The sequence below is a fragment of the Acyrthosiphon pisum genome, chromosome A3 (genome assembly GCF_005508785.2).
Source record: "Acyrthosiphon pisum isolate AL4f chromosome A3, pea_aphid_22Mar2018_4r6ur, whole genome shotgun sequence".
Classification (NCBI taxonomy): domain Eukaryota; kingdom Metazoa; phylum Arthropoda; class Insecta; order Hemiptera; family Aphididae; genus Acyrthosiphon; species Acyrthosiphon pisum.
Window position 1 is genome coordinate 9150382 of NC_042496.1, and position 25500 is coordinate 9175881.

At 28.0% G+C, this 25500-nt stretch overlaps 3 protein-coding genes across 3 annotated transcripts; 1 reads left to right on the plus strand and 2 right to left on the minus strand.

Moving 5' to 3' along the window:
* Nucleotides 1-666: 666 nt before the first annotated feature.
* Nucleotides 667-9768, minus strand: LOC100162246 (lon protease homolog, mitochondrial). Its single transcript, XM_001951991.5, has 16 exons — nt 9581-9768; nt 9030-9501; nt 8872-8963; nt 8605-8771; nt 8000-8169; nt 7747-7935; nt 3576-3791; nt 3309-3397; nt 2904-3165; nt 2675-2835; nt 2339-2612; nt 2171-2260; nt 1909-2074; nt 1624-1844; nt 1045-1209; nt 667-981 (listed from the first exon to the last, which is right to left on the minus strand). Exons 2-16 carry the CDS (start codon nt 9399-9401, stop codon nt 832-834), a joined length of 2784 nt encoding a protein of 927 aa, XP_001952026.2. The 5' UTR covers nt 9402-9501; nt 9581-9768; the 3' UTR covers nt 667-831.
* A 130-nt stretch (nt 9769-9898) lies between these two features.
* Nucleotides 9899-16970, plus strand: LOC100166379 (tubby-related protein 4). Its single transcript, XM_001952806.5, has 12 exons — nt 9899-10175; nt 12918-13091; nt 13807-13989; nt 14050-14157; nt 14226-14379; nt 14474-14718; nt 14800-15015; nt 15146-15368; nt 15456-15625; nt 15703-16058; nt 16146-16254; nt 16371-16970. The coding sequence occupies exons 1-12, from the start codon at nt 10083-10085 to the stop codon at nt 16635-16637; spliced, it is 2298 nt and encodes a 765-aa protein (XP_001952841.2). The 5' UTR covers nt 9899-10082; the 3' UTR covers nt 16638-16970.
* A 2309-nt stretch (nt 16971-19279) lies between these two features.
* On the minus strand, nt 19280-25079 carry LOC115032981. The gene is made up of 7 exons (XM_029491155.1): nt 24947-25079; nt 24692-24784; nt 24483-24621; nt 22672-22793; nt 22366-22479; nt 21546-21677; nt 19280-19696 (listed from the first exon to the last, which is right to left on the minus strand). The coding sequence occupies exons 1-7, from the start codon at nt 25017-25019 to the stop codon at nt 19497-19499; spliced, it is 873 nt and encodes a 290-aa protein (XP_029347015.1). The 5' UTR covers nt 25020-25079; the 3' UTR covers nt 19280-19496.
* Nucleotides 25080-25500: the final 421 nt, after the last annotated feature.

The window sequence follows — 25500 nt, forward strand, 5'->3', positions numbered from 1 at the left end:
ACTAATTTGAATATATATTGATTAATACGGACACTATTGAATATTTTGGGTATTTTTAAAAATGCTGGCACATGTGCTCGTCATTTATCAACTGGGTTGATGAATAACGAGTAACGCAATATGCGATCATCATGATAAACAAACATATTGGATCTACCAACTGATTTTCATTTTCATACAATCTAGATGTCAATTAGTTTGACCCATAGATATATCTCTATATATATCTATGGTTTTACCACAGTTTTGTTACAAAAGGACTCAAAAAATCTTACGTACCTATCTACCATATGCACAAATACGGGGTGGGGATTTAGGGGTTAAGTCTCCACCAACAATTTTAACAGCCCTTCCAAACATTACTACATTTTTTTTTATCCTTATTCAATATTAGAACTTCACGCTACAGCCTTTCCAAATCTCAAACTCTATATTTGCGCCTACCCAATTGTTCTTGGGAACAATTTATTTTAAGAAGTATTTTTGAATGTTATCAAAGTATGATTTTTTCCTACAATTTTTAAGTAGGAACACAAATATAAAAAATGCAAAATATGCTAAAAAATTGCTCAAATATGAAATTTTCCTAAAATATGATAAAATATGAAAATTAAAGTCAAAATATGCAAATTAAATTACTCAAGTAATTGATTAAAAGCAGTGTAGTTAATACCTGTAATTGTTTTAATCAAATAATATATTATGACTTAGAAGTCACAAGATAATAACAGTTTTACAACATTTATCCAAAAAAATACTAACATCTATTCTATATACAAATATAAAAATAATACAATTTTAAATTAACACATATAGAAAACAGGAATAATATTATTTGTTTTCAAAGACTATTTTAAAAATGTCTTTATAGTATGAAACAAAATGCACTTCAATCCCATCAGTTATAAACTTTGGAAGTTCATTAAAGTCTTTTTTATTTTCGTCAGGCAGTATCAAACAATTAACATTTTCTCTTTTGGCCTAAAAAAAAAATAAATTATTATTTCAAATTTTACACAAGGTGTAAAAATGTTAATTACTTACAGCAATTGTTTTTTCTTTGATACCTCCTACTGGCATAACTTTTCCTTTGAGAGAGATCTCTCCAGTCATAGCCACATTATTGCGAATAGGAATGTTTAAAGCCAATGATAACAAAGCAGTAACAATTGTACATCCAGCACTGGGTCCATCTTTAGGTGTAGCACCCTACATTAATATTAATTATAATAAGACAATTTTAAGCTAATTGCTATAATAATAAAAGCTACTAAACTGAGTTCAACACAGTTCATAGAAAGTCAATAAAATAGAATGGAAGTGACAAGAAGCTAATTTCTTAAAGCTTGTATTCAAATTTATAGTAGTATGTCTAACCATTGATTATAAATACTATATATTGCTCACTGGCCGTTTAAACGTGGTGCGAAAAATTGACAAAATATGGATGTGGCATTATGGCGCGCTGTCGTCAGCCATAAGTAACTAATGGTCGACGACAGCGCTTCATAGCGGCCACATCCATTTTTCATCAATATTTCGCGTCGCATAAATATGGGACAGTGAGCGATCTATAGTATTAATAATCAATGATTTATTTTCTATAACTCAGATAATATTTACTTCAGGAACATGTAGATGTACGTTTCCAGTCAACAGTGATTGGTTTTGTGGATCAAGTTCACTTAAAAATCGTTTTGCCACAGTATATGCAGTTTTTGCTGATTCTTGCATAGTTTCACCTAAGCGACCAGTTAATATAATGTTTCCAACAGCTTTATCCTTATCTGTAATTGTCGCCGGATCTTTTGTCCACTCAGTTTCAATATACATCAAAGCCCCACCTGAAAAAAATGTATTATATAACTGTTGTTTTATATAACTAACAGATTAATCTATCTAACTAACCCATTGCAGTCCAAGCCAATCCCATAACAACTCCAGGCATTGGATCTTCATACATTCGATTTTTTGTAAATATAGGATTACCAACAAAATCATATAATTTATCACTGCTAATAATTATTTTTTCCGATTCACCTTCAACTATTTTCAATGCAACTTTTCGTAACATCTATTAAAAAACGTGTATATAAAAAAAAAATTAGAAAACTATTTTGGTTTTAAAAGAAACAGTAGTTATTAGAAATTTATAGTATAATAAAAATACCTTTTCAACATGTTTTTGAAGGTTACGTACACCACTTTCACGACAATATGATTTAATAAGAGTAGATAGACTATCATCAGCAATTTCTATCTATAAATACATTAACACATATTAATATTTACGTACTAAAAAACATATATTAATAATTGTATTATAAGTTTATTTTACTTGTTCTTTTTTCAGGCCAGTAGACTTAAGCCCTTGAGGAATTAAGTATTGTTTTGCAATAGCCATTTTTTCTTCCGCTACATATCCAGACACGTCTATAAGTTCCATACGATCCCTAAGTGGTTCTGGAATTGTGTTGATTACATTAGCAGCACAAATAAATAGAACTTTAGATAAGTCGACTGACACATCCAAATAATGGTCTAAGAAATTAGCATTTTGTTCGGGATCAAGCATTTCTAATAGTGCAGATGAAGGATCACCCTGATGTCCCCTAACAAAGTTAAATTTAAATTAAATTAAAATATTAATACAACAATTTTGTAGCTTTATTACCTCCCAATTTTATCAACTTCATCAATTAATACTAATGGATTTTCAGTTGAAGTTTTTTTCAGACATTGAATCATTTTACCTGGCATGGCACCTACATATGTCCTACGATGACCTTTTATCTCAGCCACATCAGTCATACCTCCAACACTAAATCTAAAGTACTATATAATAAAAAATATATTATTTTGGATTAGTAATAAATAAACCGTTATAACTTAAAATTAATTACTTCTCGATTTAAGGCTCTTGCAATTGATTTTGCTATACTTGTTTTTCCAACACCTGGTGGTCCATGGAAACAAAGAATTTTACCATGAGTTGAACCTTTTAATTTGCTTACTGCAATAAACTCTAGAATTCGTTTTTTTACTTCTTCCATTCCATAATGATCTTCGTCTAAAATAGTTGTAGCCCTTTTTAAATCAAAATTTTCATCACTTGTTGTACCCCATGGTAATTGTGTTAACCAATCAAGGTAATTTCTCGTAACACTAAAAAATATAATTTAAAATTTCAGATTTATAATAAATTTAACAACTAAATGTTTATTTGTATAGAAGTTATAACTAAATTAACTAAAATATATAATGTCTAACAAAAGATAGTTCATATTAATTATAAAACAGTCACTTACTTAAATTCTGATGAATGCTGTTCCAGAAATGATAGTTTAGTTAATTCTTCTTCAATAACCTCCATAACTTTAATTGGTACTTGTTTGTCCTTTACATTAAAACAAAACATTTTTTATTAAATATTTTTGAGTATAATGACATGACACTATATTCACCTTTTTAAATATTTGATTAAATTTAATATCTTGGTACAATAATTACTAAATACTATACTAAGTAATAAATTAACACATTATGATAAATATAATAACTAGAAAAAAACATACTTTTATTCTATCTCTGAACTTTTCCACAATTGAATCTTTATCATCTTTCTCAAGACCAAGCTCTTTTTTAATTACTTTGAGTTGTTCTTGAAGAATAAATTTACGATGCTGTTGTTTAACTTTTTCATCGACTTCTTTACTAATTTTTATTTGAATTTCGCTAAGTTCTAAAAGTTTTTTTACACAACCAAGCGCAAGTAAAAGACGTTTGGGAACCTGAAATGAATTTTTTAAATGCATAGAAAAATAACAAAATTAGAATAATACTAAATTTTATAATTATAATGTAAAAAAATATGTAATATATGTAATAACTTATCAAATTTAAATTTCAAAGTATATTTAGTTATAATAATTATTAATAACTGAATACATTTTAATAACATACCTATTTTTCAATAATCAATAAAACATTAATAAAAAGAAGTAAAAACATGAATTTATTAAAATCTATAGAAAAAAAATGTATATTAATATTAAGCCGTAGAATTTTCCATATTTGGACTAAATAATTAATAGGTGTTAATAGGTTATATACTTATATGTAATAGTAGATACTAAATACAGGTAGTTAATATAATTCACTGTTTGTTAGAAGCTAAATACCTAGTACACTATAACATACAGTTGTAGAGATTATACAGCAAGTTAAATGTAATACATTTTATATCACTGATATACAGTTTTATACACCCAACCCACTCAGTGGCGTATTTACGGGGGGGGGGGGGGGGGATATAGGGGATAGATCCCCCCTTGACCTTTTTTTTTGTAATATTAAGTTTACTTATTTTCTGTATTTCTCAATATGATACTACTTTTAAGTTTTAAGTAGGTACTTATATCTGTTTTCTAAAAGTTCTAGACGTGGTAATTTGTCCGCTTTGATATAGGTACTATACGCCACTAGTCGTTTGTGGTATAAATATCGGAAAATAAAAACATATATCTTTATGGTGGTATGGTATACTATATTTTTAAATTCTCTGCGAATTATTTTTTATGCATGAGTGTTTATAATAAACCCGATAAATAGTCGGTAACTAAAACAAAATTACCATGAAGACTGTAGATTTACCATAGGGCATGGGTTTATTTTTAGTGACTGAAAACATTGTATTCACCTCTGGGTTACATGCTTTAGATGTTTGTGATAAAGAGGTTTATCCAAATATTCATGAACTCTTGAAAATATTTTGTACTTTGCCTGTATCAACTGCTATACACATTCAAGTTTTTATTAAGTATTAAGTCTTACCTGATAAATAGTATGACAGAAGTAAATATTTTATCAATTTTCCTATCTGATATTGAATAATAACTATAAATTAAATAGTAATTATTATATACTTTGTTTATTATAACCAACTTAGACACTTAGGGCCCATTTTACAATCATAGTTTCAATTTTACCAGTCGAATTCCGCGGTTTAACATTAGTTTAACTATTGTAATACGGACCCTTATAAGAGGACGCTACACCCGCGTGTGTTGTTTCTATCTAACACACGCACGACATAGGAAATTGTCGTTCACTATTCTCAATAGTGAGCTGTTAGTTTTGATACTAGAGTGAATCGACCTATTATCAAACTTTTAGGTAAGAACATTATTTGAGTTTTAGAGTGAGCGATTTTTCGATATTTTCATTTTCGAGAAAAATAAGGGTATGCGAAATATCAAAAATTAAAAATGCTTATATCTCGCTTGAAAATTAAAATATTAAAAAATCGCCCACGCTAAGACCCAGAATATGTTCTTAACTAAAAGTTTGATAATAGGTAATTCACCCTATCGCCATCAAAACCAACAGCACACTATTGAGAATAGTGAACGACAATTTGCTATGTCGTGCTTGTGTAAGACGGAGACAACATATACTGGTGTAGCGTCCTCTTAATGTATTGGCTTTATTTGCATGTCACCAGTCAATACAATAATCATGCCAGATAAGCTTATTGATGGACTGAGCATCAAAAAAAATAGAAAACAGGATTTTGTATTATAACTATTTTTTTTGTTTATCGTATTAAACACGGGATTGTCGTTAGTATGAATTTATAAAAAAAAATGCTATTAGGTAATATACAATTTGTGTTAATTCTTATTTCACCTTGATCCACACTAAACTCAACAAGTTAGAGGATTTTAACATTGTATATTATATTCGTATTTATTGAGTGTACCTATTATTATATATTTCATCCCCCCCTATCAAAATTCCTAAATACGCCACTGGACCCACTACCAGATTTTAATTGAAAAACAGCTCATACCACTGTGCACTAATGTAATATTTCCACTAGTATACCAATAATTAAAAAATAATTTGAGAAATCTAAAAAAAACTTTGATGAGTTTCAAAACTCTTAAAAAATTTTGCTTGCTTAAAGATTTAATTATGTTTTCAAATTTCTGCAGATAAATTTAAATCATATGTTAAGAGGATGATACACCCTCATGCGTTGTCGCAGTCTTAAAAAAACTTAACTTAACACATTGTACTTTCTGAATATTCTATTCAATTATGTTGTGTTTAATGAAAGAGCTATTGACCTATTATCAAATTTAACAGTAAGATTATTATCTAGTGAATCTCATAGGTATTTTTTTATATTTTAATTTTAAAACGAGTTATTAAATGAGTATTTTAAAGTTGCAAATTGTACATCTTAAATACTCATAACTTGCTTTACAATTATAATATTAAAAAAAAAACATATGATTTCATTAGATAATATATCAATTCGCTCCAATATTAAGCATAACAAAGTTAAATGGATTATTCAGAAAGTACAATTTATCATGTTGGATTTGTAAGACTGGGACAACGCATGGAAGTGTAACGTCCTTTTAAACATAAACATTGAAATTTTCAAGTAGACTATTATTGATATTTGATAGATTAAGAGGATGTCACATCTGCATGTGTTATCTCAGTCTTACAAATGTACAACACAGCAAAAAACTGTTTTGCGCGGAACTACTTTTATCTTTCTGTGTTTGTAGTAGTGGCTCCAAAACTTCTGCACATAGAGGGTGGAAAATTATCTATACAACAGTGTGCCCATAATTTAGATAACATAATTACAATACAAGTTATTTACTTCTAAAAATTTTGTTTTTTTCAGTTGCTTAAAAAAAATGATTGGATACTGATGTAAAAAAAGAAGCACGCTGTAGCACAGATAAAGTTCTTCTTTACGTGTTGTGAAAATTTGGTAGTTCTACAACAAATATGGTGCGAGAAAAGTTGTCCCAAGCAAAACAGTTTTAGGTATGTAGTACATTTGTAAGACGGAGACAACAGATGCGAGTGTGACATCCTCTTAATGCGAATCTTCTATTTTTAGTTTTTTATTTCACTATGTATATTAAACGAAGCATTTAGCATTAGTTTTTCTAAATAAATACAGTGAAACCTAACTGATAAACAAAATTATGGGTATTCCAATGTATTTCAATCTGTTTACAACGGACAATTTATATTACGGACACGGACAGTATTATTTCTCCCTAACATCTTCATAATGGACAACAATCTTGGTTCAAACTCAAATTTAATTGCATACATATGGTTATATTGGTAAATTATGTAATATATAAATACTACGCATATACTCTGTTCCATCTAAGAGTGAACCGCTTTCACGCACACAGACTGAGCCGCCGAACAGTGCCTGACCCCCCATGCGATGGCTATACGTTCTGTGATTGGCGGACAGTCATCACCGGCCTTTGGGCGCCCGTGTTAAAACTCATCGATGTCTGGATTGTGTGGGAATGCGCGGAAAAAACGTGTTCAAGTCAGCCGAGTGGTTCACTCTTAGATGGAGCAGAGTATAGTGTCAATGGTCGCAATTACAACCAATTATTTACTTGGTACTCCCATATCTCATTTAACGTTTAATTGTGTATAATTATAAGTACTATGTAGATATCGTGTATGCGTGTTCCTATATTTAATATGTATTAATATTTGATATCAGTTTTTTTTTACATATAAGTTCAATATTTTTAGTAACTACAAACATTTGACTATATGAGTTTGACTAAAATAATACTAAAGCCTGTTTACTACGAACACTTTTGAATTTTGATGGTACCATGACTATCTGCTTTATATAGGTTTCACTGTAATTATTATTTATATTAAATGTGATGTACGTACATTAATTTCTTCTAAAATTTCTTGATATTCGTGAGTCTCACAATCAGCTATGGCAGCTGCAATGTCAGATAAATATGAAGGATCATCTGATACATTGCCATGTTGCAACATTGGATGTAATATTTCTTTATATATTGGATTTATGCTAATAATTGATTGAATAGTTTTGATTATTTCTTGAGATAATGCCTAAGAAAAATAACAAATTTATGTGATTGTTTTGATATAAAATTAGTGAATAATATAGACATACTTTAATCTCCATTGTTTTATCATAAGGTTCATCTTTTAGATTTTCTACTTCAATCATAAGCACTTGTTCCTGAAATTTTTCTGTTTCAGTAATTGGCTCTATTTCAGGTGTGCTTGAAGATCCCTTATTACGAGATTGTTTTTTATTACGCTTGGTCAAATCACTTGTAACTAAAAATGTTTAGCACAATATTAAATAATTATTGATAGGTAACATATTAACAGGAATTGATGAATCATAATTTAATAGTATTCCAATTTTAGCAGTAAAATTATCGAATATTAATTATTATTGTTAAATGAAATTACATACACTTCTCTGGCTTCCTGTTAGCGTAATTTTCATACATAATTATAAAATTGAGTTTTAATTTCCATCATTTATTGTAACAAGCTAATTTCCAAAAATATTAACCAATCTTGGGATTCACAATATAATATGTATTATGTATAATATTATATCACATTTCATTTTTAGATACAAATTGTTTACATATGGAGTGAATTTAATTAAAAATTATGTTTTGTGTTTAATGGTAATATTTTGATAGTTATTATTTGAGCGATATACTTTTATAGTTGTACAATAATTAGCATAAACATTACTTTTATCTATATCTTGGTCTTCAAAAAGTGGCTTGGTCAGCTTTATACGCCTAAAACATTGTATGAGCATATGTAATTTATTTCCAAATTCTCGCATTTCATTTATTCTACCAAGTGACCCAACACTATATACTTCATCAATATTTGTAACTATATTATCTGGAACTCTAAAAATATAAATACAAATATACAATGTAGGTGCATGAATAAATGAAATCATTTTACTTTTATATTAATTAATAATACATATACAACAATAATACTTACGTATCAATGTTTTTTCTCATAAAAAGACCAATAAAAGGTTGATTTAAAGCTTTTTTTCTTTTGATCAATGCAATCAATCTAGGATCACTGATCTGTGAAAGAAAATGTCTATCACACTCTAAAATATTTTCTATAAAGATATTATATTACACACTAACCTCAACAATTCTAAACAATCTAGGATATAAAGGTGGTTTTGCTATTGTAACTAACGGTAGGAATGGCAATTCATCTGGTACTTGAATAGTCGCAATTGAAGTATCAGGGTTGGATTTAATATCATAAACAGCTCTTACAGTTTGAGATTCTTCTACTTCTTCTGGATTATCATCTTCTTTTTTATTGTCAAACCTTCTATAACGTACCGGAACATTAATAGCCGAAACCACACAAAGGCGATTAGATGTATGGTTTTTCTGAACCAATGCTGATCTATCATTGTTCGAAATTATCACACTAGCACATCGAACAAATCGACGATCAACCATAAGCTGCTTTTTCAAACCAGCTTGGCAGATACGATGCAACATTTCAATAGGATTTAATTAATTAAAATAGCGACACTAATAATTTCAGGTACTCAGTAGGTATCTGTTGACTGTTATTCTATAGTTTGATTACATCAAAATTCTGAAATAGAAGGTATTAAATACAGAATATTATTATCAGTATAAGGTAAAAGTGTCTAAATAAAAATTTTAAAATGTACTTTTGCTGTAAGCAGTTGTCATTTGGAAGGTTTAATAGGCCGTGATGATGATTGATGGGATATCCCGGATATGGACTTTGGCGTAAATAGTAAGCACACAACTTTAGTCTAAAACTCCAAAAGTTAAAACTTAAAGAGTACCTTTTAAATTTTAAACAATATTTTGATTTTTGAAAAAGTTCAATAACCTAAAAAACCAATGTAACCCGTCCCGCGGTTTATGGTTACCTTAAATTAAATTATACACGCCTAGCCTTGTAATATTATTATTATCACAAACTTACCTTACAAACTATATACTTTTGGTGTTATCTATAATCAATAACTTTATGAGTTACCTTTTTAGTTTTTTCTGAGCACAGGTATAGTAAATACTAAATAGTAATCGTGTAGACTGTAGAGTTCATAAAGTTAATAATTAAACGAATTACGTTTTTCAACCACCGAACATTCCCTTCACTAAAATGATGATATTTCTGAGTATCTGAGTTTGTATACTACAATGCACATCAGGTTTGAGAAGAAAGCCAACACAAAATGTGACAGTGACATATTGTCACTGTCCTGGATGGGAAGAGTTCCGGATAATGCAGAAGTATGTTTTAAATTATTAATTGTAATGATGTTTTGTTTTTGAAACAGTATTGATTTTTAAATCAGCAATAATGACATTTTTTTTGGTTTTTATATTTGTTAACAGAATAATTTGATTGCCAAAATACTGATATTGTTATTGCTATGATTATTATTGTTGTTTAAAGAATAAGTAAGATCTTAAGATCCAAATTGATGAAACAAATACAGTTTTGTAGAATTGGTGCCATTTAATGTACCTAAACCTACTGATTATTTCAAAACGGTAATCAGTAGGACAATAGGGTTTTTTTTGGTAGATATTACTTGTTTTTCAGGGTGTATTCATCACATATTCAAACAAATAGGTAGTGTAATATTGTTTAATTCAAAACTCATCCTGTAAACCCTTGTAAGAGAAATTATTTAATACGAGATATCGACAATTTTATAGCTTTTTAAGCCTTAAAATTTAAGGTCTATGCAAGAATTTACTGGGAATGAATAAATTTATCCTTGAGTTACTGAAAGACAATCATACTTCAGATGTCTACCTCTGTGCTTACTTAATGCGTACTTTACTTATTTTACAATAATGTTGATGCTATACATTGAATGTCGTTCCTATTTCCAGCTTGCTGTCATAGTGTCATTCCAATATTATGTAAGTCTCGTGGCTGAATATATTTATCCATGGTGAGTTTATAGTAAAAACGAATTCATTTGGAACATTCGATGGCTCTAATAATTCCTGATTTTGTTTTTCTTTCTTGTCTTATCAATTAATGTAGGTAAACAGATTCTATATCTTATATGTATTTGAATATTTCTAATGTATTTACAATATTCTATATATTTTATTTTATATTCTTAGTAGATTGAGGAGACTTATTTAGATAAAAAAGAATACTGCCATTGAGGTCAAAAATTGTCAATTAATATGTACCTACAAACTAGAAAAATAATTACATGTTGAGCAATGACTAAAAATAAAATGTTAGTAATTATGTGTATAAGAACAGTGCTGCATTTAGACATTTTGTGCAAAAAAAATTTGGTGCCCCGTAAGGCGACTAACCACGGGAAATATGGGAGAGACATCCTCAAAAACTTTTTAGACTTTAATCAAAGAAATGAATATTATAATGTTTGTGTTTTTTTTAAATATTGTTGAATAATTTCATAAATACTCCTCTCCCTCTGCAAACATATAATTGAGTGTATGCCACTTGAGCCCTGCTTATAATTTTATTCATCATATAAATTTTTTTTGTTTTTTTACATATTTAGGTACCTACTTTGTAAATCATATTAATATATTATTAATATGAATAAAATAAAAATATTTTTAATAAAGCCATATACCTATATGGCTTTATTAAAAATATTAGGTAATATTAGGTAATTATGCAAATTATATTATTTTTTTTTAACCATGTCTTGAAATTTCCTGTATTTGTTAATAACATTAAGTGGTTTTTTGTCTTTTAACAAAGTTTATCAACAACTTTGATATTCACTTAACTTTTTTTGCCGGTCAATGTTCATAATTATAATAATATAAAATAAATTAATAATAAAGATCAACAGCGCCTAGCAATGAAAGAAAAATTATTAATCAGTAATCACAGATTTCACAAATGCTGTGGCTCGAGTTTGTAGATTAATAATTGTACTATTGTAGTACGTACGCATTAACAAAATACTCCATACTATTATAAATAGCTTATGTTTATAAATGTTTGAATTACAATAAATTTGGGAAAAGTATTAAGGAACTATAATTATATATATTAATAATTCTCGAATGCTAATTGCTATATTGCTATGAATATATTAGTTGTTTTAATTTCAAACAGCATATTACATTAATTTTATAATATAATACTATTATTGAAATAATTTAAGTTTTAAAAGTTTTGATAATTCACATGGGAAAAATTTCTGACCAGAAAATGTTGGTGCCCGGGGCAGTTGTAGTCAGTGCCCCCCCCCCCCTAAATTTGGTCCTGTGTAAGAATAACTATTAATTACTATATGTAATAAGTAATAAATAAACTGAGTTAAAATTGTGCACACAAATATATATTTCCTACCTAAGATAAAAAACATTATCTACATGGAAAACCATTGGTGTAACATGGAATAAACTATTTTTAGGAGAGACAAAATGTAATATTTTTTGCCTATTGCGCCAAAAATATAATGTGATTTGTGAACGTGAAAGGACTAAATGAGGTGATATCCTTCTATTCCTCTCTCTCTATATATATATCTACATGCAAATATAGCAGTCTTGTAAGTTTAGTAGAATTATAAAATGAGTGAAGGTATATCAAGTTAGTACTAACTATTTATAGTATATAATGTCTAAAATTAAGTCCAGCTATACAATTTAAATATTTAATTAATTTTTTTAATTTACACGGGCTTAAGGTTTAACCCTTGAATATTACAGTTAAAAAAAAAAACTATAAACAATAACATAAGGGTTTCAGGATTGCATTGATATTACTCATAAACCTAATGATTCATTAGATAAATCATTACTAGGTGTGAAGAGAGAGGTTTATTTTGTATAATATACTTGTATGTTTATTTATTTTTACAATTTTTAGGCAAAAGAGCTTAGAAAATTATGAACAGAACCATATATTGTATTCTTTATAATATTGTATTCAATATTAGAAAACAGATGGTTAAAATGTTGTTATATTATTTATGAAGTGGATGAAATTTACATTTTTACTATATATAATTTAAGGAAGAAGGATGGAACTTAGATGGACGTAATTACTACAAACAAGGATGGTTGGCTACAGGCAATTCTCAAGGGGTTGTTGGTGTTACATTTACTTCTATACCAGCAAATAGTGGACCAAACAGTGAAAGATTACCGCTCCGCACTAATTACAACTTGAGAAATCATCATGCCAAGGTATCATGATGCTTATATTTTCCTTAATTACATTTATATTTTTTTTTTACAAATGCATTGCAATATTTTTTATTATTTTGTTTGAATATAGGTATTATTTATTATTTTAAAATTTATAAATAATTTAGTTATTTTTACATTTTATTTTATTTATTTTTAGTTTTACAGCAATTTTATATTACGTTTGAATACTGCACTTTTTTTATTATTATTGATTTGGGTTTTCTCATTTGATTATTGGTGAGTATAAACAGTTTTATTATGTAATTTAAATATTATATCACTTTCTTGATTTTAATTAATTTACTAATCCTCAAACATTTATATTGAAGGGAAATAATGTTACAGAAATTATTTGTAATAATTATAATTAGTAACAAAGTAACCTACTAAACCAAATTTTACTGTTTCAATTTATCTATAAACTATAAAAAAAAAATAATATTGTTCCATGAGACACTATTAATAAAATATGGATGTATATTTTGATGGCTTAAATTAGCTATGATCACTGACCACTTGATTCATAATATTCCTCTTTAGAAACTGTTGACCTTAAAATTTAAAATTTCATATTTTCTAGTTATAGAATTGACCTCCAAATTATTAACATTTATTTTTTATTGATCAAGAAAGATGAGATTTTTTTTGTTTTTTTTCAGAATTTTGGTTTGTTTTTGATAAATATTAATGTTGTGAATATTTTTATTAAAAGGTTGTACTTGTGAAATGGAACGAACCATACCAAAAATTGGCATCATGTGACAGTTCTGGTGTTATAAATGTTTGGGCTAAGTTTGATTGTCGTTGGAATGTTGAACTTATCAATGATCGGAATACTAGAGTTACTTATTTTAGTTGGTCTCATGATGGTAGATTGGCACTAATATGCTACCAAGTTAGTATTATCGTTAAATACTTTCTGTCACATAATTTTATCCACCTTTTTGTTGTTTAGGATGGGTTTGTTTTGGTTGGCTCAGTTACTGGTCACAGGTACTGGTCTTCTATGTTACATCCAGAAGGAACAGTTACATGTGGTGCTTGGTCTCCCGATGATCAACAAGTATTTTTTTTTAATTGTCAAATATTAATTTTTATTAAATTCTAATAATAATATAATTTTTCACTAAGGTTTATTTCGGAACTAGCAGAGGGCAGATGAAAGTCTTAGATATTCACGGAGCTCCAGTATCTCAAGTCAACTTGTCTGATGATTCAGGAATATCTTCTATGTCTTGGTCTTGTGAAAAGTTTTGCATGAATGAAAACAAAATAAAATCAGATCGTAAGTATATTGAGTAAAATTTATTATAAATAATACATAATGTATTACGTAAAAGCAACTATTTTTTTAATGTTTGGATGTAAAATATTTTCAGATTTGTTTAAACATGTGTTAGCACTTTGTTGTAAAAATGGTACTATTCAATTAATGCGACGATTTGATGATCCCGCCCCAGTATTAATACGCACAGGTTTATGTCCTATTTATATGGAATGGTCTAATGCGAAAGAGTTACTTTGTGTTGCTGGTTCAAGGCCCGGAAGACTATATGCTAACGTTGTACAAATTTATTCTGCCACTGGTCAATTAGTTTATTCCATTAACATGCCTCAATCTTCAGCAAGTTCCCATTTTTAATACTATTATTGTAATTTATGTACTAAATAATTTTATATAATATTATTCTTACAATTATTGTAGGCACTAGTAACAGCTGTAACATGGGCACACAATGACCGGAGAATTTTTATAGCAACAGGTCCGGAAATACATGTTGCATGTGTGTCTGCTTCGGTTGTTCCTTTATATGTGCTTTGTGCATTGCGAATGTGTGATGAATCATTGTTCCCGTCAGATGACATACTTCCTATTAGTATTCAAGACATTTTAACTGCTATTTCATCATCTACTATTTATGTGAGCAAATTGTCAATATTACAATAATTAATTTGAGTAAACAAACAATTTAGTAATTGAATACAATTTTAATTGTATAATACATTAATACTGTAATATACTATATCTAAATTCTGAAAATATTGTTTAGTGTGAAGTTCCCAAGTTATCAGAATTGCGTCAGTTTGTTAGTAGCTCACCAAAAAATCGTCTATATTGTACAGTCGTACAACATGTTAATGGGCCAGAAACCACACCACCAGTCTGTTATGTACTATACATGGAATACCTTGGAGGTCTTGTACCATTACTTAAAGGCAAACGAATCAGTATGCTAAGACCAGAATTCGTCATTTTTGATCCTCAAGTAGATGGTAAATACAATATAAATTGTTAAAATGTTTATTAATTTAAAATGTAAATATGCTCATAATGTTAACATTGTATATTTATTTATATAGATAAAACATACGCTAATGCACAGATAACTTATAGTAATTTTGGTTGGGACGACTCTGAACCTGAATCTTGCTCTAGCCCCAAGCTTCATAGAAAAAATAGACACAGATCAAGACCTGCATGTTGTAATCGAAAATTGCAATTAAATTGTTACACCGATGTGTTACCAGAAGTACTTACATAAAACGATTATTATAATATGCAATATATTATAATTATTTTATTATTATTATTATTATTATTGCGTAGGACTATCGTTTGGCAGAAGTTACAGCAAATGTTTGGGGTACAGAATTCCATATTCGTGGGCTGTGCGATGATTTGACTCAGAAACTAGGAAGAGTATCATACCGCACATCTATTTTACATTTACAACCTCGTCAAATGACACTATCTATTGTTGGGGATGGGCAATCAATAGAAGATGATTCTCCGACCCCAAAACAACTTCAGAGGCGACGTAGCTGTAGTGTTGGATCATCAAATCCAAAAATTGCCGTGTCCAGAGTGGTTGAAGACTCTAAGGTTTCAGAGACATTTGCTCACAGTTTACCATCTAGTCCAGTTGCAGCTAAAAAGAAAAGTGGTTTATCATCACCTATAAGGTAAAATAATTGTAAAATGATTACTTATTACTGATGTTTGTGTTTTAAATTTTAGTAATAATAATATTTTACTTTGTTTGTTTCTAGAAAACGATTAATGAACTCGCCGTTATTTTTCCGTAAAGTCCTTAGAACTCAAATTGAACCTGACTTTCAAAATTTAGAAACATTTCAAAAATCTCAAATAAAAAATAAAGTAATTAACATAATTATTATTATTATATTATTCATCATTATTAATTAACATAATTATATGATAGCTAAACTATATTTTAACATGTATAAAAATGTTCATCTTTTTTTAAATTTTAGATTGAAATGTGCACCAAAAGACAGCAATTTGTTATGCAAAACAAAGCGCCCATTTGGAACGATTTGACTCAAGTGTATCAGTTGGACTTTGGAGGTCGTGTTACTCAAGAATCGGCAAAAAATTTTCAAGTTGAATATGATGGAATACAAGTGATGCAGTTTGGACGCATTGACCGCAATAATTTTGCTCTAGACTTTCAACACCCATTTTCAGCCGTCCAAGCGTTTGCAGTTGCACTTGCGAGTGTAACTCAGAGGCTCAAGTAAAATTATTAAAACAACGTGCAATTTATTTATGCACTTTTTTTTACAGGTGTGTTTGAGTATTTCAATTTGTCAACACTCTGTAAAAATTTGTTTGTATTTTTATTATTTAGTGCAATATTTCACAATTAGGGTTCCTTATTAGATTTAATATACACTTACCTATTTAGTTACAACAGTATACCACTTTTAACTGCTTTACTGAACATTCGCTATTGCATTCTTCAATAATAAACATAATATATTTCTCATATCTTATTGTATGTGTTCATGTGTATTTCAGCATTACTTAATTAATTATGAAAAAAATATAAAATAAAGAATTAATTAAGAGTGCTTTATTTGTTATTTTATTCAAATTTGACCTCTGAACAAAGTGTATTTTAGACATTGGGCTAAGTATAAATAAAGGTTTTTCTGTGACTACTGTAAAAATTATTATATTTTAATAAAGTAGTAAATTAAGTGGCGTATCCAAGATTTTACAGATAAGGGTTACTAAATGTTTTTAACTTCCCAAATTCTCACAAAAGAAGAACAATTACCAACATTTTAATACATAATATTTCATCGTGTGCATACATAACTTTTATAATTTTGAGTATTATGGGTATAAAGTAAGGCGAGTAAATATCGCTCTGCTATACAGTAGGTGTCTAGAGAGTTTACTATAATGGATGTGTTAAATTTGAATTCAATGATATAAAATCATTGAATACGAAAAACGATTCTAAGCGAAGACTGTCTGTAAATAACACTCAGCCTTTATTAATATTACTAAGTACATTGTATGATAGTGTTGCTAATAAAGTAATTTGTTTTACTATTAAAAAGTAGGTTGAACTAATTTTTGCCAAAAAAATTGCATTTGAAAATGTCATTGTGTATATAAAATAAATATAATATACTTTAAGAAGTTCATGTACCTACCCAAGGATAATATTTTTAATTACAAAAAAATAACTAAAATTGTTATTATTCGTTTAAATATCTAATTTGGTCCAAATTGGAACTCAAAAATCTTTTATCTTATATCTATTTTTTAGTTACGATGGGTACTTATGATAAACCTCCTTTACAATTTTCATTCCTTAGCTACAAAAATTATACATTTTTTAACTACAAATTATTAGCCAATTCACGTTATTTTGATGCATTTCGACAACATTTTAACTTCAGACGATCATAAAATATTATTATGGATTTACTCTCAACTTTTAATTTCAACTAACAATAACTTATGAGGAACGTTGTATTGCATTTTTAAGTTTTGTATCGACAATAATTTTAAAAAAAAACTAATAAAATTTAAAATTTTTTAATGCATACAAACATCTCAAAAAGAGACCATATTTCGAAAATGTATACTCCGTTCCACGAGAGAAGTAATTCGTTCATTCCGGGTGGCACCGTTGTGTAGCACTACAACTACGAACGATGTTTGATTAGGGAAAATACTAAATAGTGACCCAGGTCGTAAAACGCCGTCAGTTACATAGCGAAACGATTTCCTGCTATCGTGGAACGGAGAATAGAAATTTTTAATATAAACATTTAGTGAATATTTCATTTATATACAGTTATATTTTAGAGTTACACTTGAAATCAAAATCGATCTTTTTTTTCGAAAACTAGCCGGTTTTGCGTAAAAATCTAAATTTTTCCTAAGTTAGTTATTTGTTTTTCCTGACGCTTTTGAAATATTGACCCCCCCAAAGTTTATTCAGTTTTCTACCTAAAAACATGCAGTTGAACTGTTGAAGAAAATCGAAGAATTTTTACTGCCCCAAAAGTTGATAAAGGACAAAAAAATTGAATCAATTTTTTTATTTTCAGTATGAAAAAATACAGTTTTTTTATATTATACGTGTAGCGCAAGTAATTGTAAATTATATATAAAAAAGAAAATTATTAAATATTGATAAGAACAAATGCTATTTTATCTGTCAGGTCTTACCGTTACACCTGCTATAATAAGTAGCTCAAAATAAGTCAGAATATTTTAAAATTTAATGGTGCATAGAAAAATTGCATAGTAATTTATAAAACATCTGGTGAATATTTAAATTATTTAAGTTAATTAGTTTTTAATTACACCAAAAAAACTGTTTGTGAAAAAAAAACTGTGTCTTTACAAATTATAAAAGTTATTAACTTACTAAAAATAATAATAATCATTAAGGTCTAAGATTTATTAAAGATTACTAAATTTAAGTACGTAATATGTTAGTACCTATAGGTGATATAATTATTTATTTGTTTATCATCGATAATTTTTATATTTAATAAAATTATTTAGGATAATTTTCGGGAAATAGGTTGAGAATTGAGATGGTTCGGTCATTGATTAAATATACTAGTATATTTAATCAATGGTTCGGTCATGTTATGAGGAGAGGTGACTTGGAGACAAATAAATTGAGAAGAAAAGTGATGGAGTCATGGAGAGAAAAACCAAAGAAGAGATGGATAAACAGAATAGAGAATTATAAGGAAATATGATACAGCTGTGGTTAGTAAAGGACTAAATGAGAGGTGGAGGGCAGAACATGAGAGCCCTATATATGAAGGTTTAGGACGATGTTGTCCGTCCCTTTATAGTTGGGCCTTTGGGAGCAAAGGGTGAACAGAAAGAAGAACACAAATATTTGTAATAAAGTAGTTTTATTGAATTGTATAATACTATAATTATACGTGACACACTGACACGTTTACACAAACCTACACAAATTGTTCACAATACCTGATAATACTCGAATACTTGGGTATTTATTATTGCATTTATTTATATTTGCGCGTTCTTTGTAAATAGTTATATAGTATCTACATGCGTGTTCTAAAATATTTTTATTATTAAATTATCTATTTTCTGACTTTGATGCAAGTAACTAACGGAGGGATATTACAAGAACATGTTGTTTTATATGTATCTGAGTCAGATTGTTGGCCAATAGTCATATTTTGACCTACTGAGATACTCAAATCCCCATATTTGCAATTGTGTTCATTAGACTTGCTAGTAGATGTGATTTCATCAGCAATAGTTGCAGCATCGTATTTAGCTATAAAATACAAGTAAGTATAATATAATAAAAAATAATATTTTGTAATACAAACAATGGTATAATTTGCAGTTTAGCTACCACGCGAATTTTCGGATATTTTTTTTCGAAAGCCTGTGTATTACAACGAATTGAAAAGGATGGTGCAAAAATAAATAGACCGAAATCATTATAATACTATAGTTTTAAGTTATAGCCTGACGAAGTTTGCAATTTTTGGTATCTTACGCACGCGCATAAAGTTATGGTTTACCGTGCTTATAACGAATTTTTAAATTTTTTTTTTTGGAATCTAGTTAAACATACTTTTTAAAAATGATGGTACAAAATATTAATTACCGGAAATCAATAGTTTTTAGGAATGCCCGAATACGTCATAAGGTTAAAACAATATTTCACTAGCTATTAAAAATAAAATTTGATTTAAAACTCCGAACAGGTTGTGTGGCCGACTTGTTAGGTCCGTGAAGTAGGCCACACAAAGTGAACTTTTTGGCTCCAAATTTTGTCAAAAGTTTGTAAGTTTAAGTAATCATAATTTGGTAATTTGTGGGTACCTACAGCCGTTTCGAATTTTCTTCAAAAGTTTAAATCACTGTTAATTTCTACGAAACTTTTTTTAATAATTTAACTTACCTACAAATTTTAAATTCGTGCATACAAGTGCTTAAAAATTGCGCAGGACAATTTGGACCAGTCAAAGTTCAAAAAGCTCGATAAAGAAAAAATTCTTTTTAAGGATAATTAAGGGAGGGATGACTAACAAATTTTAAATTCGTGCTTACAAATACTTACAAAATGGTCAACGTCATTTTGCACAGTGGCGTATTTAGGAATTTCAGGATAGGGGCAACACATATTTGCCGCCCCCCTCAACAGTAAATGTATTTACTAATATACTGTATATAATATATATAATAAATATATACTAATTTAAAATTGTAATGTTACATTCAACAAGGAAGGTATAATTAGACATTTAAACAACATTATTGTACCAGTTAAGAGTGAAAAAATATTATAAATAAAATAGTAAATCTTTCAAAATACCTACATGTGTGACGACAAACGAATAATTTGTTAAATAAAAATAAAAATTTTCCGCCCCTCTAAATCTTTAAAAATTTGCCACTGGGCAATGGAACCCATAGGCCCCTACCTAAATACGCCCCTGATTTTGCATAGTCAAATACTTTGATATGCCAAAACAGCCAGGTTTCGCGAAAGTTAACCATTATTAAAGCTTTTGAAGATAATTCGAAACGGCTGTATAATTATCAAATTGTGCTTCATAGGCGCAATTTCAACTTTTGACTTGGGGGGGCTAAATATATTAAAAGCAAGCAGACCATTGCAATATAGCATTTCAAAATTGTATGTCCTATGTTTTTGGGGGGCTTAGCAAAAATGTTGGCTTCAAATTTTTCACATTGTGCGACCAATTTAGCGTACCTGGGCGAGTGACCACGTCGGGCGTACATGATATTCTATATGATTTATATGAAAATACTGTAAATTTCTGATTTCAAAAAACTATAACTTTAAAACTAAGTCCGACCGCTAAATCCTAACTTCACATACATAGGTATAGGTTTCCGAAAAGAAATAAAACAAAATCGTAATAAGTGCGGTACACAATTTATAGTATTGAGCGCATGCGTATAAATATAAAATCACAATATTTGAAAGGATAGATTTAACTTCCAAATAATGATTTGTGGAAATGTATTTTTGTACTGTTGCTATTAAATCTTTGAATATACACAAGTTTCAAAAAATCGCGTGGTTGTTAAACTGCAATTGTTCCCAAACAAATGAATTACCTATTATGTAGACAATTGTAACTTACGATTAAACCATTGAATAGGGCATCCATCTACTTTTTTTAAATACACAGGAGCACTTCGTGATAAAATGTTTTCCATGTATAAAATTTCATAACTACAACCAACTTCTCTACATGATTTATCACTAATTGTACCTAAATGAAATTAGGAACAATATATCTATTAATTACCTAGGTACATTACTATTACTATAGTCTATATTAAACATTTACTACCTATTTAATAAATAGTTTATTTATATAATATAATTTAACAACTTATTTTACATTGATATGATTTTAAAACTTATTTTATCCAAAGTAGCTAGGAAGCTAGATCAATTTCAAATGTTGAAGTACCGAGAAAATTATTTTTTTTTTTTAATTAGGTAAAGTTAATGATTTAGTCTTCGAGTTTTGATAATTTTTTTAGTTAATTTTATTTTAATTCTACTGAGGAGCAGACAGTATACTTTAAATGAACCGAGTCTTACACTCCTAGGACATACATAATATGAGCTGATCACTCTTCCCACAGCAGAAAGTTAACTGGATAAGATGTCTGTGATGCTAGTGCCGTACATTTTTTCTCTTTAATAACAATAATTTAATAATAAGGAATATTGTATTGAATTAAACAATAATTATTCTTTTATTGTCTTTGCCATTTATTTTAATGTTTCTGATCATTTAAATTAAAGCATTTGCATGTTTTAATTCAAATCAATTCATAATTTAAATTTAATATCAACTATAGGTTATACACTATATTCGTATGGTTGTAACATCTATCAAATGTATTAAAATGTGTTAAATTCTATAAAAATATTTATTTAGTATTTACCATTATATTCCGGTGAGCAAACACACCGTAAATAATCGCCAACATAAAATCGTTGACCATTTTTGTAAACCTTATTGTCATGTACACATTCATGATCAATTGCCTTTTCTTCGGCTAAAAATCAAATTATTATAAATTATAAATTATGTTCTATTACATTTTTATAATATAATATTTAAATAGTTTATTAAATTTATTTAGAAACTACAAAAAATAAAAAGAACGCATTGTATGACTGCCAAGTAATGATAATCAATTATTAAGTAACTCCAGGAAAGTTTTAAGCATTTGGACAACTTAACTTACGACAGTGTTTTTTAACCTCACAGCATGAGTCTCTGTTATATTGATAATAACATGGATCTCTTAGTCTGTTGAACTTTGATGGACATTCAACCTTGGCACATTTAAATTTAGTTGTAGTCTTACTGTAAACATTTTAATTCACTTAAGTATTCATTTTTAAAAAGTAAAAATTTGTAATCTTTAAAATTTAAATATATTTTCAAAACAATTATAACATGATGATGAATATAAAAAACATATTTGTTATTACTAAGGCTGTGAATTTATAGGAAAATGCATTCTTTTTCGTTTATTGTAAAACATAACTTTTTTTAATACAGAGTTTAAATTAGGTAGGTACTAATGAATTCAATTGATTTTTTTTAAATTTTATAACATTTTTTAGCCTATTTATATGAATTCATTACTTTTTCAATATTTTTTCAACGATTCAAATTGCCGAGTTAAAACTTTTTAAACACAGTTTATGATTTTTAAATTTTTTGCAAACAAGTAAAAATAAATAAAAAATATAGTTTTTTTTTATCTAAATATAACTTTATGGATTTATATGTTATATAATTTGAATTTTTAGTGCATTTTGTGAAATTTTATAATTATTTTTAAAACGATATTTACTCCATTAAATTCACAGTCATAGTTATTTTAATATTAGCTTGGCTTTTTTAATATGTTAACGTAAATATATAGGTAATATCTAAGTAATATAACAGACTATATCTTATTAGTTATATTAGAGTAAACCTTATTTCATATATCCTACTACTCTAGTCAGTAGTAGTCTCTAATTTTTTAAATTTGATTTAATCTAATATTAAATGGTACCTATAGTTACTTATAGTTCATATATATTTTAGCATTGAACCTTGATGATTTTTACAGTCCCGGTTACAGTTCGGTTCCCAGAAAAACTAAAATTTCAGTTTCAAATTCGTTCGGTTTTAAAAATAAAAATTGGTACCTGTTTTAGTCTTATAATTTATCTTGTATTTTTGTATTTTGCACTTATTTTAGTCGAACTTAGGTTTAAAAAATTAAAAAGATAATGGTCGAGCTGCACTCGGGTAAAAAGCAGGTAGTGGTCAAATTGCACTTGGGATCAAAAAAGGTATTCCAACAAAAATATCATACATTTGAAGGTGTTAAACGTTTATAAAACACTAATTTCTCTCCCCATTTAAAGGCTTAGGATTGACAATGATTTTAATCTATACCATTGTCCATTATGTTAATATAATATTATATGTACATATATTAGATCATCAAATATTATTATTGTCATTATTATAACTATTTTAACTAATTTTGATAATTATTGTAGCAATAAATAATGATATCTATATATTTTTTTTTTATTCTTTTTTTAAAATATTATTATAATAATAAACGTGAACATCCATAGTGACCTTAAATTTTAACTCCTAAATTCCTTTTTGAACGAGTGCAGTGCAGTTTGGCCATTACTTTTTTTGAACCCAAGTGCAATTCGGCTATTTTTTTTTAGAGCTTACCTTTTAGCTTTTACTCTTACGGTACCTACCTACTATAAGTGGGATTTGACTATCTTGGCTATTTATTACGATTTAGTAGGCATACACAATATTTAAAATTTAAATTATACTACCTATGGTAAAAACTTGAAACCTTTCAGCTATTACCTTAAATGATAAAGTTTTTTAGTAGGTAAGGTATTATTAAATTATATTTTAAATATAAAATTATATATATATATTATTATAAATAATATTTTTTAAAGAAAATAAATATGACATAGTTAAATACTTAAATACATAATATAAATGCGATCATACTTATCATATGTCTTCTGATCGCAAAAGCAGGCGGCAAAACATGGATTCAATGCTGAGTCAGTTTTAGAAAGTCTATCAACTGGCTCGTAAACATTTCCATTCAGATAACACTTGTTAATTGGTCTTGAAAACACTTTATCTATACAAAAATTAGATTTAAATATTACAATACTATTAATTTTATTTTATGATTCTGCATAACAATTTACCACAATCATATGCCACTGGACAAGAATTTGAATCATTACCGTAAATAGGTTTACATCCAATTTCAGTATACAGTTTTTTATTACTGACACAACCTTAAACAAAAAAAATATGTAATAAATTATGTATGATAAATACCTACGATATGTTGTACTATTGTTAAAGGTAGGTATATTGTCTATTTATATATAGGTACATATAACTACCTACATTAATACACAATATTCACTATTTCGTAATTAATAATTTTTTTTTACCATTCGTATAATTCAAGTACAAAAATATTAAACCAAGTTTTAAAAGAAATGTCTGAGTTTTAGTTTTAATCATTTTAATTGTAATATTGCAGAACGTTAAAACTAACAGTATGATGGACCTATCACCTACGGGAGATCTTATAGCCTAGGTCTTACTAAGGTCTATTGTTCAGATGTTGTTTTCATATTATGTAGGTACCAAATCAGTTTTATACAAATGACCATTGACCATGTACTGATTGAATGTCATGTTATAAGTTACAAATATATTATTTATGCATAAAATTATAAATGGGCGTGTATGGTATAATACAAGTAGATACTCGTCCCTACCTACATATTATACAGCGTGTTCCAAATTTCATGTGACAGCAGATTTCAGCATGATATACTTAAATTAGGAAAAAACGATCTATGTAAAAACCTCTTTGAATCATATACTCTAAACTAATTTGATATTAAATATTTTTTTTATTAATTAAAAAGAGGAGATTTTAGGGTTATCTTTTAAAATTCAAATAGGAACCTATACTTTTGAAATATGATTCATATAT

Coding starts and splice junctions, on each gene's coding strand:
- LOC115032981 (XM_029491155.1), bottom strand. CDS start 25,019: ATGATTAAAACTAAAACTCAGACATTTCTTTTAAAACTTGGTTTAATA. Junction 24,785..24,946: donor GTACTTGAATTATACGAATG/GTAAAAAAAAAT, acceptor TTTTTGTTTAAG/GTTGTGTCAGTAATAAAAAA. Junction 24,622..24,691: donor TCCAGTGGCATATGATTGTG/GTAAATTGTTAT, acceptor ATTTTTGTATAG/ATAAAGTGTTTTCAAGACCA.
- LOC100162246 (XM_001951991.5), bottom strand. CDS start 9,401: ATGTTGCATCGTATCTGCCAAGCTGGTTTGAAAAAGCAGCTTATGGTT. Junction 7,936..7,999: donor ATAAAACAATGGAGATTAAA/GTATGTCTATAT, acceptor TATTTTTCTTAG/GCATTATCTCAAGAAATAAT. Junction 2,075..2,170: donor TTCAAAAACATGTTGAAAAG/GTATTTTTATTA, acceptor GTTTTTTAATAG/ATGTTACGAAAAGTTGCATT.
- LOC100166379 (XM_001952806.5), top strand. CDS start 10,083: ATGCACATCAGGTTTGAGAAGAAAGCCAACACAAAATGTGACAGTGAC. Junction 13,990..14,049: donor TGGCACTAATATGCTACCAA/GTTAGTATTATC, acceptor TTTGTTGTTTAG/GATGGGTTTGTTTTGGTTGG. Junction 14,719..14,799: donor TTAACATGCCTCAATCTTCA/GCAAGTTCCCAT, acceptor CAATTATTGTAG/GCACTAGTAACAGCTGTAAC.